General features: G+C 42.9%; 1 protein-coding gene across 1 annotated transcript in view; it reads right to left on the bottom strand.

Moving 5' to 3' along the window:
- GALNT10 (polypeptide N-acetylgalactosaminyltransferase 10) overlaps window positions 1–21118 on the bottom strand; it is a gene marked incomplete at its 5' end in the record, with an annotated part of 75652 nt that overhangs the window by 16680 nt on the left and 37854 nt on the right. The window contains 3 exons of the mRNA XM_084215783.1: window positions 785–970; window positions 17129–17295; window positions 20338–20476. Coding sequence (XP_084071909.1) covers window positions 785–970; window positions 17129–17295; window positions 20338–20476 — 492 coding nt within the window. The remainder of the gene's footprint in view (window positions 1–784; window positions 971–17128; window positions 17296–20337; window positions 20477–21118) is intronic.

The following is a 21118-nucleotide window of genomic DNA, read 5'->3' as shown; positions in this document are numbered from 1 at the left end:
CTAATTCTGTCCTCCCTCCTTGGGGTTCATAACGCTGCAAATGTTTCAAACTATTGCCAAATATAAACTGTAGTGAAAGCAACAGGATAACCATCCATCAATCCTGCAGGAAAATCCGACTCTTTCTTAAACCTCAGCTTGACTATTGTTGCCACAGCCTATTTGAGAAAGTCACACCTCAGAGAGCTCTGACAGGTCACTGGCAGCAGGGCTGTGAAGGAGTTTGGTACTGGCTGGAGGCAGACAGGTACCAGAAACAGAAGGCACTGTCCCTTCAATTAGTCATCCTTGAAAGGAACTGACACCTCCTCAAAGATGGAGTGCTGCCTTGGAAAGGGGTGCCCATGTTCTACAAATACACACCAGCAGCTCTCATTCACAAGAAGTATTTTTCACAGCCTTGCAGACTATGAAGTTAAATATAGTTATATAGGAGATAAAACCCTAAAAAGCTACTGAAAAACTGTATGTAAGGATCTTTTCTGTATCATAAAGCCATTCCCCTCTGCAAGCTGATGTGATAGTTTACTCTTCTAGCAAGATGCAAATTATTTCATTTAATGAGGAAACAGAAGAATATGATTTCTGCTCTTTAATTAACAAAACCATATGACAAGGTTACTGCACAGTGCAGGACTCCAGAACAGAAAAAAACCTCGTACTAAACACTACAAATTGCCAACAATTCACTTGAGTCCTGTGGTTGGTTTGCTCTCTGTTTTACCCACTTCCAGCAGGAGGGGAAAGCAGCAGGTGGGAATGATTTCAGCAGGCCCTCGCTCACCTAGCAGAGGTGGCAGCCAGTTGACATTGGCCTCGCAGTGGGAGTCCAGGAAGGTGATGACGTCCCCGATGGCCACCGAGGCCCCCAGCATGCGGGTGCGGATCAGCCCCTCCCTCCTCTTGGTGCGCAGGATGCGCACGCTCGGGAACTGCGCCATGTAATCCTCCAGCCGCTTCTTCAGGTGCTCTGGGGGCAAAGCAGACATTGGCACACTGCTGCAAACAGTTCATTGAAAATGCTGTCTTTACCAGAGGGAGATGTCTTTTGGAAGGGTGGCCTCAATAGGTAACAAATGCAGTAACGAGAAAAAGGAAATTAAACTTGCTGCTTTTAACTGCCTAAGTGAGACTTTTGAAGATGTTCCAAAACTTTAGGAGCAATTAAAGAGAGGAGGGAAAAAAAAAAAAAAGAAAAAAAAAAAGGAACAAAAAGTATAGGATGAGAAAGAAGGAAGCAGAGGAAAAGGAATAAAAAGACAGCTGGCAGACCCTAAGCCAGGATTCTTGGACACTTGTGGAAGACCACTGTAATTTAGGAAAGACGCAGGGGAATTCATTTTCAGAAGCAAACCACACTCAGGGCATTTAAGTTCTGTGTGGTTTCTTCAAAACACACAACATCACAATCTACTCATGCATAAATAAAAACCAGGAAAAAGCCTAGTCAGACACTCCTCCAAGCTGCAAGGCAGGCACGGCCACAGTGTGTATGGGGATGGCTTCCTTAAATGCTTATCAGAGGAGATTTGCATTTAAATATGGAAATATTTACACAACTGAACATGGACTGGAGCCACATCTGAATTAACACAGTGGCAGTCACCATGATGAACAAGAATTCAAACAGGAGAGCTGCAGAGAAAGATCACTGAGTGATCAAAACAGCAGACAGCTTGTTCCAAAGTGGAGATAAAAAGTTTGGTCTGCATAACGAGAGAGGGGAACACAGCTGTCCTTACATCAAGGAGTGAAGCAGCAAAGAAAAATCTAAAAATAGGCCGAGCTGACGCTGGCCTCATCACTAATGGGTTGATCTTTCAGGCATCTGAAGTTTTGACAGCAAAGCCCATTCAGAGGGTGCCAGAGATTGTTCATTAATGCCCCACACCACCTACTGCAGTCAGCAACCAATGTAGGAAAGAAGCCTCACCAGAGAAAACTTCACATCTTACATCTAAGCAAGTAACTCTTAAAATCTCACACAACAAAACTTGACTAGAGGCAATCACTGAATTACAAATAAGGCTGTGAGGGCATTTGCCTTCTGTAGGAACATATCCTCTCTACTCTGTACAGCACATCTTCCTCAGCTTCCAAAGGAGGCATGAAAGGCAGGGGCTGGAAAGGCCAGCAGCAGGAAGGTGTCCCTGATCAGGGCACCAGGGAGGCTGGGCATTGGAACTGCTCACTGAAAAGAGCAAAGGAGCAAATAAATTTAACCTAGTTATGAGCTCTCCCCCTTGTGCTGACCTGGCAGCTGTGAGAATGGTCAGGAGCCCTGTGGTAACACACACTCTGTGCCTGCTCTTTGAAGCAGCCATCATGTGCCTTCCTTCAAACATCACCCAAATACACCTCCTTGCTTTTGAGGTATTCCCAGAAAGCTCTCTGCCCTGTTCAAAGCTTTGTTTAACATTCCCCAGGATTTTATTTCACAGATCCACTTTAGTGTTTTGCCTGACAAGTGTAATTGTCTCACAATATCTACATGGGTTTCCCTCTCAATAGAGCCCTTAGGACTTCTTGATGTCTAGTGTGCTTTTCCCTCATCCTTTTCAGGTCTCTTCTGAATAGACCCTCTCAAGCAACCAGAAATTTTGTCCACTCAATTACAGATTTTTCAAATAAGGGCCTTCCACAGAGAGCAGACATATTATTAGTGCAGCTGCCTTCCTCCTGAGGCAGTGGGTAGACTTAAAACGAGAAGAGGAAAAAAAAAAGGAAAAGAAAAGAAAAGCTACCACTGTTTAACATCAGAGCTCATCCCTTGCCATTGTTAGTTTGTCACAAAAGATTGTTTCATCACAGAGAACAAACAACCCTCACTTCAAGCACAAATCAGCTAAGCCCAAACCAGGATGCAGACTTTACTTTATGTACCCAAGACAAGATAAACACGAGAGTGGCTGCTGGTGCTCGTTATAATAAAGGAGGGAACTGTCACACAGACAACTCTCAGTCTGATTTCCCTAACAACAGCCAGAGATTGATAATAGCAGAAGACACTTGGCAGATCTGACTACACAATACTTACATTATTCAAGCCAAATCTATAAAGCACTGGAAAGTCTTAAAAAATCCACAGCTCCAAACCAATGGAAAATATAAAGAGCCTTTCTTCAGCTCTTTATTTTGATTAAAATGAGAAAATAAGACTATGAAATATTCCAGAGGTTTGCCTACCACATGTGTGCTCATCATTTCCATTTTAGCATCACCTGCCTTTCTGAACTGTTCTGGTTTGTGGTGCAATTTCATCTGTGGTGACACCTGGGGCAGCTGAAGTGACTCCCCCAGGGGCACAAGCACAGCATGCTCAGCCTGCTACCAAACCTGAGAATGCCCTGGGATGGGTCTGACACCCCCCAGAAGGTGAACACAGAGTCATTGGACTTGGCCACATCACTTGTGAGGATGATGATGGCTGCTCTGCTACACTGACTGAGGACAGGATCATTTGAACCTACTGATGAACAAGCAGCTAAAAATGGAGATTTCCCTGTTTTCATAGTGTAGTGGGGAAAGGAAGGCATAGGAGCCATGGAGTTTTCTCAGGCAAGTACTCCGGAAAGAGACAGCAGAAGGTCTAATCCACTGACTTCTCACTGCATTCCCAAAAGCTGGGTTTGGTTCTTCAGCACTTGTGCACTACACTGCCAGAGTAACAAAATACCAAAGCATTCCTTGCTTGCAGAGAGGAGCCTGCTGTTTGCTGCACTGCTGAAGTGCCTCACACATCAGGAATCACATCCCTGATGGTTGGGAGAATGAGGAAAAGCTGCAGGGGCTCCAGCAGCACCTGTGCACTCACACTGCTGCAGGGCACACACCTGCTGAGGGCTCTCCTGCAGGGTGATGCTCAGGTAAGAGCTGATGCTCCTCCCAAGTGCTGCAGAAAAATCCATGATTGGTCACTGCATTTTATAAGATTAAGACTTCTCTATCATGAACTGCAAGTGGGCAGAGCTTATTGCATCTGCTTTGCCTAACTGAAGAGTCATAGACATCTGAGCAACCTCACAATACACAAAACTCAGTAAAATGTGGTTTTCAAAGAGATTTTTTTATTTGCTTATCCTTGTGCTATTCCTGCCACACGGCCTGGCTTCCATGCACCCAGACAGAAAACAGTTATTTCATTCTATTTCAAATATTGTCCCATTTAAGCCAAATTTTGCTTTTAAAAGAAAATTTAAAAAACCCAAACTAGTGTCGTTAACTACTACAAAAATTTAATGAAGCTTTAAAAAAAAATATTATGGAATCTTGTCACACTGAGTAATTTTTATTACAAGGGCAATTTTCTTTAATGAAAGTTGTTAGGTGAACTGGACGGATTCCAATGGCTGTGCCTATGCTGGGCAAAGTAACACAGCCCAAAAATATAAATGAGAGTAAGATTATCTGCAGATTAAAAATTATTCTGGTAGTTTGCTAATGCACTTTGCAATAAAGTTGATGTACAGTGTATACATTAACAGTACCAGTCAAGAACCACTGCTTGCTTTACCTTGAGCTGTAAATAAAGCTGTGGGAAGACAGCAGAGAAGCTTTAACAAGCCTTACAGAAGCAGCCCTAAATTTTGCAGAAGAAGGCATTTTTTTCCCCTAGGTCAAATTTCTGTGGTGGTCTTGCTGTACTTCTTCCCACTGGCCTCATCAAGCTGAGCTGCCCTCAGATCCCTCCAGTCTGGGGACCATTTGTAGCATGGCAAGGACCTTCCAAGACTGGGATTCCTCACATCCAGTTGACTTTGCATTCCAACACTGTACTCTGCCACCTGAAGAGGCATCTAAGAAATTCAAAAACAAGCATATGCAGAAGCTGGGGCAAGACAGAAGAGCCCAAGGAGGTTTGGTTTTTGGTTTTTTTTAAATAGCTTATAGTCCCTTGTAACAGCTCTGCAGTATTTGGCAGGGAAGGGAGTACCAGTATTTGCCATAGAATAAAAATACCAGGCATGACTGAAACTATTAAAGTGATTTATGTCCTGTGAAAGAACTATGAGTGAAACACTTCTGTCCTGCCAGTGCAACATTTCATGGTTCATATGACACCATCAGTTTTGGTTTCTGAATTTACACTGTGCAGCACATCTGCTGCTCCACTGCCTTTTCCAGATGTGTATCATCAACCCAGTCCAGAACAACAGCACTGCAGAAAAAGGAAACATTCCCAGACATTCCCAGACACCTTCCCATGTTACTCAGATCCATTTGTAACACCAAAGGTCCCTCTGCCCTACAGGACCTGCTGAGGTGCTTTGCTGTAGTTTACACTCAGAAGCTTGAAGATGTGAATTTGGGAGAGCCACTGCCTTCTGAAAAACCAGAGAACCTCCCCCTCCCACTCAAGGGCACAGGAGGACAGGACTGGAGGATCTGCAGAATTCCATTTTAGGCAGCAAAGGATAATTTCCCTTCTCTGCAGGTTATTTTGGCTGCTTTCCAACACCAAAGCCTGAAGTGCCAGCATGCATCTGGCATTTGTTTACAGGTTACCCCAGCCTGCCATCCCCACCCTCCCACACACAGACATGCTTGTTGAAGATTACAAATGAATCCATTCATTTTTACTTGGCTACTTGGCCCCAACGTGCTGTTTAACAATTTAAGAACGAATTATACTTCTTCCTGAATCCATCATAATGTGCAAGCCAGGCCTCCCTGAAATAGAAGATTCTAAATCATTGAAATTAACTTCTCTCCCTGTTTTGGTGCAGATGAGTAATCCTTTGAAACAGCAAAATGTGCTGTTATCCAAACAGGCAGCACTTCCACTAGTTTTAATTTTCTTTCAATGTTTTCACGCTCTGATCACTGAAGCTGGCTGGGAGGATAATAAATTGATTTAACAAATTGTACTATGAGCACCAGTCTCAGTAATAGAAAACTGATTAGGCTGATCACAGCTTTCCAAGCTGAATCTTCTTACAAAGAGGAAAAGGCTTGAGAAGGGAGAGAATTAATATTTGTTGCTTCCCTGATTACAGTTCTGGGGTGGACTCCAAAAGGGGAGGGGGGGTCCAGTTTCCCCTGCCCATTCTGCATCAGTGCTGGGTCTCAGCACAACTTTAAAAACATCATCTGGGAGGGGGGAAAGGGTTTCTGTGCATGGGACAATAGCTGAATGTGTACCACCCCACATGGTAATATAGCATGGTTTGGACTTGAACAAAGATTAACAGGGTTTGCTGAAAACCTTACTGGTTTTGTTCTCTTTCTAAATGTTTCAAATCATGCTTCTGTTTCAGGTGCAATAAAGTGCACAGAAGTGGAAGAACGGTGCCCAAGAAATAAGCCAGGTTGTGAGTTAGTGGGGAAAAGACCACTGGTGTGAGCCTGGGCTGTGATAAAGTCAGGTTCATAAACTTCTGCTGTCCTGCCCGTGCCATCAATTCACCCTTCAGTTTGCAAAGGGAACTTTGTAAGTGCTTCCTCCACCCTACAGCAGACACCCCAACCCTACTCAGGAACCCTTTAGGAGATACTAGCACTGAATGCAGAGACAAAGGTGCAATTTTAAAATGGGAAAATTCACACTCACTGGCATCAGTATATAAATACACCCAGACCCCAAGGAAAGTTTAGTAGTCTGCATTTCCAAGCAGGGAAATACACAGGGAGCAATCATCTCAGTGACAGCAAAACCTCTCAATCTCTCAGGAAAGTTTAATTTGTAAAGGAGTCTGTTCCAACCGCTGCTTTCTGAGGGAATCCAGAAAAATCCATTTACTTATCTTTCCTTCGTACTGTAAAGGTCTAAACACCTCCTGTTCCTTGGGAGCAGTGCAGCCAACCCGTGGTGTATGCATCACCTCTTAATTCCTGCACACTGACCTCCTGGCCAACACACAAGATCAGTTTTCCCCCCTCTGCCAGAACCCATCCCTCCCAGGGGAAACAGTCAAGTCATTCTCATCAGTCTACTCTTCTCCCTTCCCAGTTCATTAAATATGTATCAAGATTAAAGCACCCACTTAAGTTTTTTTCCTCTTCTGTTGACTACATTTCATCTAAAGAGGGTATTTTGTGACTCAGTGATTTCCTGTTGATTGCTTTTAACCTCAGAGCTGCTGTGCTGGCACACACACACTGGAGAGATGCAGGTTTTGGCCTACACAGCCTTTGTAGCTACAAAACAGGGGTGAATTCCTTGCAGTACACTTAATATTCAGCTCAAGTTTGATGTAGCCATGGTGACTGGCAAGGAAGGGCATTACTGTCCCAAATTACTGCCTTCAACCCAAGCAAACTCTGCACTCATCTTAGGGCCACATCAGCCACAGCTTTGACTACCCAGTTGTTTAACCAAAGGAACGCCTGCACTCTCAAAATCTTTAATTGCTTTGAACCTACACCATCAGCTGCTTTCTTGGCACTGGAGAGACAAGGAGGGTGCAAAAGCATCTCAGAAGTTTGTTCCAAAGCCTCCTCTGAGCCCAGGGAGTGCGCCAGGACACAGCCACTGCTGCCAGTGCTGTTCTGCACGGCGTATCGTGACAGCAGCCTAAAGCCCATGACCAACAGCAAGGCAAAACTTGCCATCATTTGAAGAGATGCAGGCAGATGAAGTGTTAAGGCAGTTCTTACTGAAACGTTTTGGAACATATCAAAGTTGCGAGATTAAAGCCTTAAAAGTCACTGAGTTTTGCTGGGGAGAAAAAGAAAAGAAGATGCCAAAACAAGCCAGTCCTCAGAGGGTTGGCTTTGTACATGAATAGTGCTGATAGAGGCAAAGAACTTCTTGGTCTGAAAGTATTTGCTCTGTGCAAATCATCAGAAAAGGAAATATTCCAGAAAGAGCACAAGGATCGACAGAGAAATCTGCTCCAGACTTTTGTCTTGTTAGAGAACAGTCCATTAGGCCTGAGATGTAACTCACTTGAAAGTGGCTTTGATTTGGTAGGAATGCACCCCTTGGGGTCCCACAGGCTCTGATCTCCAGTGTCTAAGTGAGGAAGAACAACTATGAAGCCTAAAATTAATAGCAGAGAACTACAAAGTTTTTGCTCTGGGGTTGCAGCCAACTTGGTGTATTGGAAAACTAACTGCTAATCCTTCAGTCCTACAATGATGCTTGAACATTAACAACCATGAATGACAAAGCAGAAGGAGGTCTGTCCTGTAGTCTGTGTGTCAGAGAACAGAAAACAATGTATCTGGCAAATGAAAAAAAATAGCAATACAGCTGCAGGGAGAACACACACAAGTGACTTGCAGTAACAAACTCCGCCGGCCAGAAGTATCATTTACAAACTCATACTTTACTCTTCTTCTAGACCTCTTCACCATCAGTTCCCAACACTCTGGTTTACTTTACTCACAAGAAATGCAGTTATCACAGTAAGTCAGTGACATCTGCTAGAAAGGTCAATAAATCTATTAAATCCTGAAGCACAAATCCAGCCTGTTTACAGCTGTACTGATACCAAAACTAAGCCATCTTGTGGGCAACACCATTCTCAAGTAACACATTATTTTTATCTGGGTGACAGAGGACAGGGCAGGACTGATAGCTGCAGTCCCTGCTTTTAAATCTGGAGCTTTGGGTTCCCCCTGGCCAGCAGAGTTAAACTGCGGGGCTCTATCAGTGCATCCCTGTTGTGGGGAACAGGCAGCAGGGCTCCTCAGGAACTGATGCTACACTGAGAGAATTGTGTGGCATTTCTTTACTAAGAAAACAAAACTGCAATTAAAACTAGAAAAGGAACGTGGTTTGCTTTATCCACTTTTATTTTTCAGTTGAAGCAGCATTTAGCTTCCAATTTTGAAGAAGCCCAAATGCTTTTTGAAGAGTGAAGAAGTTTCCACCTTTATCAAAGTCCCTGTGTGGAACAGCTGCTTTGTTAATACCACTCCAAATGCAGGTTTAAATAGCAGAAACTATGATTACCAGTAATAGATATCATACATGGGCAGAGGGTGTTTGAATCACATTTCTAATTAACTTCTATAGAGAAGCAGCTGTAAAGCATTAAAATGCTGATTTGCACTGCAGCTGGCAGATATCTAGATTTTTGACTCCTAGCAGATGAGGACATGTACTTCAAGGTGAGGAGAATGAAATTAAAGCTCTTTTCCTGCAAAGCTCCTCTAACAGAAGCTACATGTGTAGGGTTTCTTAGTAGCAAGCAATGCACTGAGATTTATTTAATGAGCTGTAATGGAAACTCTGCTCCTCAATTATTTATTTTTTTAAACTTTAGACTGCCAGACATCCTTCACTACACAATAATTAGCTGAGAAAGAGGTCACGGTACACTCGACCTTTTAGAGCCACCTCATTTCCTTTCTAGAAGAATCTTTCAGCCACAGCATCTGATCTTAGAGAAATAAATACAAGATGATGAAAAGTAAACTGCTTAATTTAGGCTGTCACAAACAAAACTGCAGTAAACAACTACAACAGGCACTTCTTAAAACACCAGAGAATAAACTTTGAATGTTCCCCAGCCATTGCCAAATGAACAGTGCAGGTTTTAGACATCCCTTTATGAAGGGAATACACGAGTACAGACATTAAAAACACATTAAAAATGGATACTGAAAGAAGGGAAAACAAAGTTGAATTTCATCCACATCTCACTCTGATCCAAAGCAGACTTTGTCACTGTTATCTAAAGTATCCCACACTCACAGGACACTGCCAGAAATGGAGAATAACAAATTACTCTCTTCTCATAAACAAAAATGGGATGTCTGCACCAGCTTTTATTTTATTGCTCCCTTTGGTGCTCACTATGGAAAAGGATGCTGGTGAGTTCACCAATTCACTCCTACACTCATGTCCCTGCTCTGCTGTGCTCCCTGGGACTCATGCTGCAGCTTGGGACAGAAATTTCACATCTCTCCATCCAAGAAGAACCAACCTTCTCCCACTCACCCAAAGGGAGATCTGTCTCACTGGCTGTTACTTCAAAGACGTTTTTCATGAGTCTAAAGAGATCTGAAGTGGTCTGCAATGAATTCTAACGAGGAAAAAAATCCTCTTTATTCTGCAACTTAATTTACAAAAATAATCTTTCTATCAGTTGTTTGGGGACAATATTTAGCACAACTTTTATGTGAGACCTTGAAAGTAACACTTAAGGGTTGTGGAAAAGCATAGTTGGCCCAAAAGAGCTTGGCTTTTTCTTCTTTTCTCCATGTTTTCTGGTAAGAAGTTTTAAGATGAAAATATTGATAATTCAGCAAGAAAGGCTGTCATCACTTTGTCCTAAGCACAGTCACTCCATATTCTGAGATGTACTAACCAGATGCACTTCAGTGCATTTAAGAGGAAAAAAAAAATTACTTTTACAGTGCATGTGCCTGTAGATGAAAAGATAATCTCTTTAGCTGCATAAATCTGTTACTGTTCCATTTAAAGATCAAAAAGAATTCAAGTATTAAACCTTTTTCTATTTCAGATACTCAGAACATGATTTCTTTCAATTAAGGCCTGGCAGATGTGGTTAATGGAACAGAGCTGTATTTGTTATATACCTGCTGCTGCACCAAATGACACATTAATCACCCCTGGCCTTCTCCCTCACTACATTACTCAGTGACTTCTGCCCTCCAGACCAAATTATGCTGCTCATGGTTCAGCCAAGTTACCTCACTCACAGTTGGTTTTCCATTCAGATCATCCCATACCTCCAGAATTACCTGTACTGCAATATAAAGAGAGGTTTAAAATGTCACAGGGATTTATCTGTCAAGGGAAAAAGAAGGATTTGGTTGTGTCTCCCCTCTGATAGGGAAGGAATTAAAAGAAAAATTAAAATGGTTGAACATATAAATAGAATAAACTCCTAAAAAAAGTTTTCACAAATTAAGATGAGGTTCAAGGTAGCAGAGTAGTCTTGGAAGATGAAGCTGAAATCCAAAATCTCCATAATGACCACCCAAAGGAAAATGAGTTCCCATACACATTCCTCAGAACAAAATTGTCTCCTTGAAATGCACTGCAGCCAAGGATGTATTTACAGAGCCTCCTGGACAGCCACTCCCTAAACCAGGGGGTGTTTAATGTAAAGGCCAGAGGGTTCACTTTGCAAATGCCATTGTCATCTTGGGTCACACACATTCCAACCCTTGGGCTTGTCATTGTCATCCTGGGTCACACACATTCCAAGCCTTGGCTGAAAGCTTTGTGGCCTCCCAGTGCCAGGTGCAGATTCTGCCCGGCTGCTCTGGGAAGGATGCTCAGATTTCCCATCTTGCCACTGTACAGACATGCAACACCCTGGGCAGAGGGCCCAGCTGGGTTAACACTTCCAGAACAATCCTGATGTTTGGAGACTGCAGTATTTTCAGTGCTGCCACATCCAGCTTTATTATTGTACCAACACAGTGCTTTGCATGTAACTCATGCTTTGGAGATGACTGATGCTGCAGTTCTCTTCTTCAACAAGGGACAACATTTGTTCTAAAACACTGTCATTTTTACCAAAGTAATCTTAAAAACAAGTAAGAACAGGCTGTCACTCAATATGCAAATAACTGAATGCTGAAGCATGAGTTTGATGGGAAATTCAAGCACTTAGCCACAATCACTGATTTGTGTCAAGCTCAGCCATAAAATAAGATAAACCCTGTGTGGTGTGTACCCTTTCCTCTGAGCACACAGCCAGCCCCAAGTACTCCACAAGATGTTTCTTTTAATGACATTCAGCAATTAAGTCACAGCTTCCTGCACACAGTAAACTTCAAATGTCTTGAATAATTTTTAAATTTCCATTGCTGCAAAGGGTGAAAAGGTAAAAATCCTACCATGCCTGACATTAGGGGAAAGGCTGAGAAATCCATGATATCAGCTTGCTCCAGAAGCACATAAATGCAAACAATTAGCTTGTTTTCGAGGTATTCTTTTACAGGTGTTTCTTAGATAAGTTATAGGAGCTCTGCAGAAAAGGACCTGGGAGTTCTTGGGCACAAAGTGAAGCACAGGAAATGCTGGTTAAGCATAAGGTATTTTTTAATTACTTTTTTTAAAACTAGGTCACTGACAGAGTGACTGAACAGCAGAACAGGTTCCCAAGAGACATCACCTCCATCCTTGGAGATTTTCAAAATTTGAGTGAATAATAAGATCTGGAGAAACTTGCTGTAGCTGAGCAGAGGGGCTGGGTTACATGACCTCCAGATTTCCTTTCCAAACTCAACTGTTTGTGATTCTGCACTTGTAAGAGACCCCTCCTCCACAACAAAGGAGTTTGCCTTCTGCCTTTCACCAGGAGTGTTTGATGTTCCACTGCTGTGCTGGGCTACCAAATATGTACCAGGTGAAAAGCAAAGAACATTCTGACAAGCATCCTGCATCCCTGTGCCATCCCCTGCTCCCCCAGCTCAGGGCTGATCATTCATTACTGAGACAGAGGACAGCCTTACATCTGTTCATGCAGACACAGAGACAGCTTTTACAGCAGAGGTGCTCACAAGCTACAAGAATTAGGTGGAGACCAACAATTCATTTAGCACAAGACAGACACTAGAGCTGAACAGCTCCATTTCTCACCACAGCAATTCTGCTGCAGGCCCAGGGACTGAAGCAGACCCTGAAGAACCATGAACTGCCTGACTGTGACTTGGGGCCAGCTATCAATAACAAAATGCCATCAGAGCTGATAGAAAAACCCACAGTGTTACAAACTGACCTGCAATTCCACTTCAGTTCTCCTCCTCCCATTTTAATGATAGAATAGAACCAAATTCCCACCCAGCAGCATGGTAATTAGATATTCCAAAAGGAAACAAATTTCACATGACAGTCCCCAGGAGAAAACTGATACACATGGAAAAAACATTTTAGTTTACTTAGGGCCATTCTGGTAACAACAGGCTTGAAGGGATGCAATTAGTATCCTGCAAGCCAGCATATGAAAGGTTTAATTTAACCTATTAGACTGAAAGAATAGCTATAGACATTAAAAGTGAAGCCACAAATCCACACAGGACTGCCACAGCTGGAAGTTTTTATGATCAGGAATTGTAGAGTGGTAATTCACATATGTTGCATTCAGAATTCTGCTTATCCAGAAGGGGAGGCATTATTTTGGACCACCCTGCAAGAGCTGAGGTTCATCAAACCCTGGAGGTCAGCCTGTGGCTCTCTGGCAGTTCTCTGTACCATGCAGGAAGAAGCAGCCAGTGCTGGGCAGGTTAATTCTTACTCTCCAACAGGAGTTTGCTGAATTGGTGTCTCCCTCTTCAATAAAACCTATTTTCTTCTGCACAGAAAATTCCTACAAGTGTTCTGAACAGGGGAGAAAGTTCTTACATCACTCTCAATCATGTTTGTGGGGAAAAAAAACAGTATAGCAGTCTTAATGCAATGCTGCACTGACAGCAGTAGAGAAAGTAAAAACCAGCCCTGCAATATTGACTCTGCTGTGACCAATGGCACATGATGGAAAGCAGCTCCTTTTAAATCAACCCAGCCCACCAAGGGAATCCCCACAGAGAAAGATTTAAGTGTCAGAAGGAGCTGCTGGACTGCTGGAGGTGACAATAACTGCAGCTCTAGGCAAAGGGGATGGAGCCACCACAGCCACTGACCCCACAGACAGGCAGCCTTTCCCACAGCACTCTGCCTGACACAGAATCCTGCACAAAATTTGGGTGAGGTAAGGCTCTAACCTTTTTTTAGATTTGGACCATTTGCATTATACTGCAGGCATACAAAAAAACCCAAACCATTCCAGACAGCAAGTTGTTCCAGGACATTTTGACTTTCCAAGTACAAAGCAAAGGAAACATTTTAAAAAACATGACTTGTAAAGCTTTTGCTGCTCCCTGTTAAGATGTGCTGTCATCAGGACAGCATTTTTTGGATGAAAAATGTTTATTGCTAAAGGTCACAGAGTTGTCTCTTTCAAACAAATTAAGAAATAAATGGCTGCTGACACGTCCAGATGATGATTCATCTGTCCAGGAGCTCCAATAATGCACAGCCACTGCTGCCCCTCAGGTTTGCTGCAGACCACAGCAGCCACCAACTAACCCAGAAATCTGTCTTCACTCTCCTGTCACTCTGTCAGCCAACTTCTCAGCCCTCTTCGTAGACACACCAAAAATTCCTTACACTCAAGCTTAAAACCAGATGAAAACCATATGAAAATAACATCTGTCAGGAAAAACACTCTTTGCAGTAGCCAGGTTTCCACACTTACTATTTCTTTTAGTACCAAAGCCCTCTTTACTTCATGTGCAGCAAAGATTCTCCATGAGACACAGGGATGAAAGAGGCTGATGGATCAGCACCAACATCACCATTCCCAGAAAGCAGTGAAACAGCAGAACAAGAGAGAAGCACTCCAGCACCTCAAGGGCAGCTGGCAAACCCCAGCACATTTAACCCAGCACAGGTCAGCACCCAAGAAATGCTGGCAGGAGAGAGAGAGACAGAGTCTCCTTGCCAGGGAAGGTCAAGCTATTGAAGAATAGTCTTTAAAGAGTTATTAAAGTTCTGGAGGTCTGTTTAGACAACCCTTGAGTGAAAGGCCAGCATGAGATACAGCAGAGAGAGCCAACGTTTCATCCTGTCAGAGTAACATCTCCATAAAAAAATTAATAATAGATTTTTATTGAGTGATTATCCTTTCCATCCTTGGCTTTTCACTGGAGTTTATGGTGACTATTTACTGATCTCTTCAGGGAAGAAGATGACATTTACTGTTCCTACTATGCTCCTCTGATCTCAGACCTGGCCTCTTCTGCCACTACATCCAACAGTGATTCTGTAACTTTAAAAGATGCTGCTACAAATTTCGGGGACTATTATTTCAAACAGAAGCACAGGATTCTTGAGGACAATACAGAATACTTTGCAGACAATGCAGAGGACCAATCATTTATGATTTGCAAAGAAAAAATCAAGAAATTTCTTCTCATTCTTTTTACTGCTCTCCAGTTCTGTGGCACAGCTGTGATGATCATCAGCCTGGACATGGAGTTCTTATTATCTGCCCAATTTAATCATAAGAAACAGATAACCAGAGCAGTTGCCTAACAGTCCAAATCCAAGAATGTTCTCTTTTCAAACATATAAGATACAAATAAAAGTTTTCCTGGAACTTCTGCTCCTTCATGCATTTCAGTTTGATGCATTAAACTATCAATTCTCAGTTACTGGGTTGAAGTGTTTGTTGTTTAGGTTTTGGGGTTTTTTTTGTTTTGTTTGTTTGGGTTTTTTTTTGTTTTGTCTTAACAATGGATAAATTACAACCAGAAATTTATAACCACCAGCCTTTCAAGTCAAGATCATGTGATTAGGATTTAAGAGCCCCCCAAGACTAAGGGTCTATTTAAGCCCATTGAGGGATGTGCCAGCCAACCCCAGTGTGGTTGAGGAAGAAAAGTACAGATACAGAACTGACAGCACTGAAGGAAAGATGCTTCATCCTAACCAGCAATTGTCCCAGTGTGCAGAAATCAACTGTGCTAGCAGGAAAATAGTGATTTAAAAAAAAAAAAAAAAACCACAAGAAAAATCCACCCCAAAGAGAAACTCCACACCAGTTTTTATTAACACACTCTCTTTGCATGAGTGTTATTATCTTCCCTTCACAATTTAGCCTTCTGTCCAGCACCTGGAGTCTTTTATATCCATTTATAAATAGATGCTGCACACAAATTAATCCCAGCTACTTCCTGCAACCTTTGTATGAAAGATGGATGACCAAGGGAGGAGAGTTTCTGTCTTATCAGAGGCAGGTGACACAGAGAAGAGTGAGCTGGACAAACAGCACAGGTAGAGGCTGAGGAGCAGGGGTGGAGCCAGGAGGATGGCTCTTTCACCTGGTCAGGGCACATCTAAAGAACAAGGAAAACAGACCCACAGGAAACCAGATTTCATTACTTCCACTTCTCTGAAAAGAAACCCATTTGTACAATTCACTTGTGGTTACAGCATGAGCTTGTCTAATTTGCTTCTAGACTGAGTAGCAATAAAAAGACCCTGTCAGGAAGGTGGGTTTTCCTTCTGCTCACCTTAGCCTGAAAATTCTCTTAAGAAATCCTTATTTCATGTAACATTGATTTGTTCAATGCAGCATGCCTTGCTTGCAAACTAATGAGAGAACAACTTCAGGCCAAGTACTACAGCTGTTGGGTAGTGCCTATTTGGAAGCCAGTACAGGGCAGAGCACTAAATATTCACAAGCTTGTTTCCAAGCTCATTTAGGAGCTTCCTAGATGTCAGGTTTTTGGAGATGTATCCTTTAGGATGTGTGCAGAAATCTCTTTTGCCTCACTTGAGTAATATCAGTGGCTTGAACTCTGCAGCTCATAAAGCTAAATAGTAAATGTAAAGGAGAAAACAGAGTAACTGGATCTGACCATAACCCCTCAAAGTCACTGTGCCCTCTTCAACACTGGTCAGAGGAGTTTCCATGGGATTGCTCCCCTTATGCAATGTCTACATGACAGGAGCATTGACTCCTCCTTTACTTGCCTTTTCCACCACAGCAAGAGTGCAAAACACAAGGCAAAGCACAGCTTAATTAACAAAGCACAAGGCAAGAGGGAGAGAGAGAAAGAGAGAGAGAAAGAGAGAGAGAGAGAAAGAGAGAGAGAGAGAAAGAGAGAGAGAGAGAGAAAGAGAGAGAGAGAGAAAGAGAGAGAGAGAGAAAGAGAGAGAGAGAAAGAGAGAAAGAGAGAAAGAGAGAAAGAGAGAAAGAGAGAAAGAGAGAAAGAGAGAAAGAGAGAAAGAGAGAAAGAGAGAAAGAGAGAAAGAGAGAAAGAGAGAAAGAAAGAAAGAAAGAAAGAAAGAAAGAAAGAAAGAAAGGGAATGTAAGGAGTGAGCTATTCCCATCTCTTGCTTTTTTTTCTTATTCCAGGAGTCAACATTTAACATTTTACATTAAGGGCTACACAGGCCCTTAACTGAATATTGAAACCAGCTTCTCTGGCTTTTGACATTGTGCAGGACATAGGACAGTCCATGCCAGCAGCAGCTAAACCAGCACACCCTGAATATGGAACATGAATTTTCTGCTTTCAAATATACCGGAGCAAGATTGCCCAGAGCTCTGCTGCTGGCAAGTGAAAACCCTCAGGTCATTACACACATATTTCCAAGTGCACTGGTCCCTTGGGTAGGGAAGGCTGGTGGGGATGTCACACAGAACCATCCTACCTCTGTCACTGAAGTCATCCACCAGCACGACCTCTGCCACCAGCTCGGGCGGGGAGCGGTTCAGGACGCTGTGCACCGTCCGCAGCAGGGAGGACCAGCCCTCGTTGTGGAAGGGGATTATCACACTGGTGTTTGGCAGCTTCTCCAGGTACAGCTTGTTCTTGCAGCTGGACACACACAGAGCAAGTCAAAAGGTGCTGCCAGAAACCACCAGACACACCAAAAAACACCCAAAACACACCAGCACTTCCATATTAATTGTCAGCAAGCAACTTAGTAAAGTAAATTTAGTAAACTTCTTTACTCCTCAAAATTATGCAGAGTGCATTAATTTTCTTACTTTTGAAACAGGGGTAATGAACTCTTGCCTTGTTGGTTGGTTTCAAGGTAGTTTCACAAATAAAATTCTGCAGTATGAAGTGCAGTGTTTACCTTCCTGCAGGTGTGGCCATAAGTGGATTTACACCTGGTTAAACAGGTAACCTCTAAGGCCACACAGCGACCCAACATAGTTAAAAAACACCCAGTAGCTCTTCAGTGGGGGTCAAAAATCTCTTCCATCCCTGGAGCCCCCTGTGTCCAGAACAAACCAGTGTGTGCTGTGTGAATGGAGGGGTGTGGAGGGTACCGTGACAGTGCCAGCAGGACCAGCTGCCTGTGCCCAGGAGCAGGGCAGGGAGGTCCCTGTCCCTTGCACAGCCCCAGGCTGCTGTGCAGGCTGTCACTCTGTGCACAATCCCATGCACACAGGCAGCAATCCCTTGCCCTGGCCCCCGGAAGGGCAGGCAGGAATGAGAGCAGCTCTGGCAGCAGCAGCTTTTCCCTGGTACCTTTCCCAGGGCACAGAGAAGGATGTACCTATGTTATACAAGCTCAATACATCTGTGCCTACAGGAAGTTACTCTGGTGCCTGTGTGAGAGGACAGTAACTTATTCTGGGTGTAATGAATTGTCCTGGGATGCTGCCAAGAGCCTGCAAGCTGTGGCTGCAACGCACAGATGCAAGATGCAAACTGAAGCTGCAGGGACTGCTTTCATCCAGCCCTTGGCATTGCCACCCTAACCTTCTTCCAACAGCTACTAGCTACAGTTCTGCTCCAATATGAACCAGGAGCCCTTGAATTGTTTCTAACTCTTAAACTGGAATCCTCATTTCCTGACTAACTTTAACAAGTGGAAAACTTTAGTTATTAAGTTTAACCATTAAGCGTGGAGAGAAATTGCTTCCCTCCAGCTACTGTATCTACAATTGCTTTACAAGACCTGCAAAATTAGTATTTAATATTAAAAACCCTAGAGGAGCCTAAAGGAACTGTTATCAGGGGAAGACATGACTGTTGAAACAAACAATTGTATGTGTGCACCAGGCAGATCCAGTACATGCTGTGCCCCAGCTCCCTGAGTCCCACAATTAACAGAAAGCAGACACAGTTTGGTATTTTAAAGTCCACAAACCATCTCACACATCAGCTGCTTCTTTGCCCTTCCCCAGCCAGGGCAGCTGTTGGGGAGAAGCCCAGCTGTGGCCCCAAAGCTTAGGGCAATGCATTTTTCCCCAGCACACATCCTCCTGACAGTCCTCACTGCCTGTAAGAGGCTCTAAAACACAGCTCCCTCCTTTCTGCAATACTCTTTATGGACTTGTAACTTTATGGCTAGGTCTCAGCCTAACTTTGTTATGAACTGCCCTCCTCAACCTCTCCAGTAACACAAACCATACCATTTCATGTATATCTTTTTTAATGGGCACAGAGAATGCACAGCAGACCTTTCCAGTTGTGAATTCCTTCTCTGCACATCCCCACCATGGGTAACCCTGCTCCCTGCCCAGCTCATCCCAGCACCCATCAGGCACCTGCTGTTTATCCACTCCTCCAGGCCCCCACAATTACAGTTTGCTGGGCTGGGGGAAAGGATTTGTCAAGCAACAAGCAAACCACTGCAAGAGCACCATTAATCACAGCTTAAGTTGTTGGTGTCCCTTCACTTCACTTATTAATTTTAGCTGGGGCTGGAGTTAGAAGTTTCACATTTCACAAAAGTTTAAGTAGCAGAATTAGCAACGCTGAGTTGGCAATTTCAGGAAACACTGGAGCACGTGAGGTAACACATTTAACCCTCAGATAACAAAATACTGGCATTATCTGATGTTTCATTTCCCAGAGCCCAAGGTAGACCCTGTAAATGGAGGCCAGGTAGAATTTAGATTAGCAAACTCAAACTGTATTTGCTAAGACATGAGCATGGACTGATCCACAAATATCTTCAGTTACCTGATTTATCTCTATGTTTAAACATTTCAGCTGCATGCCTAAAATATTTATGGAGCTACACTCACTACTTTTTTATGTGTTTATATTGAGAAAGGGCATCAAGCCAGTGTATTTGATTAGTTGGTGTGACAGCTGAAGAGGTAATATTTCAATTGTGCAGTTAACAAATTATAAAACCTGACTTCTGGAACTTGTACCTTGTGAATAAAGTAGATGTTGAATTCAGATTTACTAAACTGTGATAAACACAGCTTTACACAAAAGAATCTTAGATTCAAATGTCTAACAATGCTTTCAGATTAAGAACCTCACAAACAGTATTTAAAAACCTCTCAGCTTTGTATAAACAAGGGCTAAGTCTTACCTGATGCACTTTTGCAAGAGAAAAACTTCTGGCTTGACCAAAATCCAGTTCAACCCCATCCTACAGCATAATGTCCAAAACCAGATGAACCCTAAAGTCAGTATTCAATTGGAACTCATTTCTACTTGTAAACCCTGATGAGGTTGCTTTTATGAGGAAGATGTCCACAAAAATAATCCATAAACCTGGTAAAATTCTTCATACATAACTGAGCTGCTCACATCTTTTTCTGCTCCTGAGCACTCCACAGTCATTTGCAGCTAGTGGCCAGCATAAGTGGAACCTCAGGGTTACATTAAAGATTTCTTATGAGCAGGGTTTCAAGTTTGTGGCAATTTTAAGTCTTTTGAAATCAAAAAACAATTTTTCCCCCAGATTTGATCTCTTCTATTTCCCACTTAAATTACTGTACACCGTCCTTTATTAAGGAAATACCAGGACCCAGCTGTGCAAAGATGGGATTTTATGAACAAAGGTACAAGAGCCCATAATAAAAAAGAACACATTCCTGTAGAGGTGGTAATTTAGGGCTTGCAAAGCTTCACTCCTAGGAATGCAAACTGTATACTCACTTTGGATGCCTGATGTCTGGAAGGGAACGATTCAGAGAGATTTTATCACTCACAAAGATATTAAAGCCATTTTCCCTGTATGCCTGGTCCACTCGCTCTGCATCAGTCATCGGGTAAGGTTTTCCCTGTTCTCCATTTCCTGTGGATAGACAGAAAGTAAATACAGATCATTGCTGCTAATTAGGGCTTAACGGGCCAGAAACTAATCTATATAGCAGAAAAAAGAGCATCTTAGAGTCCTTTGAACATTACTTTATGAGTTTTGTGCTCTGTGTCATTTAGCACCGGGTCAACCACGTCAATTTAACAATTTTATCTGATAAGCAGTTTTGCTACAAACCACTCAGCTGTGCAAATCCAAGGTAAAAATCTTCCTTCTAACACCAGAAACAGATGAAGGTGTTTTGGTAATGCTCTGGAAGATCTACAGAATGCCTTTTGTTTCACAGTGGGAAGAATCCATGTGGTTTGAACACCTCAGCACTGTTGGAATTCTCAGCACAGATGGATTTGTGCTCCTGCACTGAAGGGAAGAGCCCTTGCAAACACATCAGTGTAAAGCTGTGACATTCAAAATGGGCCTTATTTGCAATGCAAGACAAACCCCAGAATTATGGAATGGACTTGCATGACTGTTACAGTCCAGAACGTTTTTCTTATTCCCCCTTTCTGGATTTCCCATTTTTTGGGAGAGGTACATGCACACTTTTTTGAGGGAGGGGGGTAAGTTTTTTAAAAAACAATTTTCCACCTGTCATAAAAACACCAAGATTTAAGTGAT

This window comes from Fringilla coelebs, assembly GCF_963513975.1.
Source record: "Fringilla coelebs genome assembly, chromosome: 15".
NCBI classification, from domain to species: Eukaryota; Metazoa; Chordata; class Aves; order Passeriformes; family Fringillidae; genus Fringilla; species Fringilla coelebs.
Note: the sequence above shows the minus strand (reverse complement) of the source record. Positions and strands in the feature narration are given on the sequence as shown.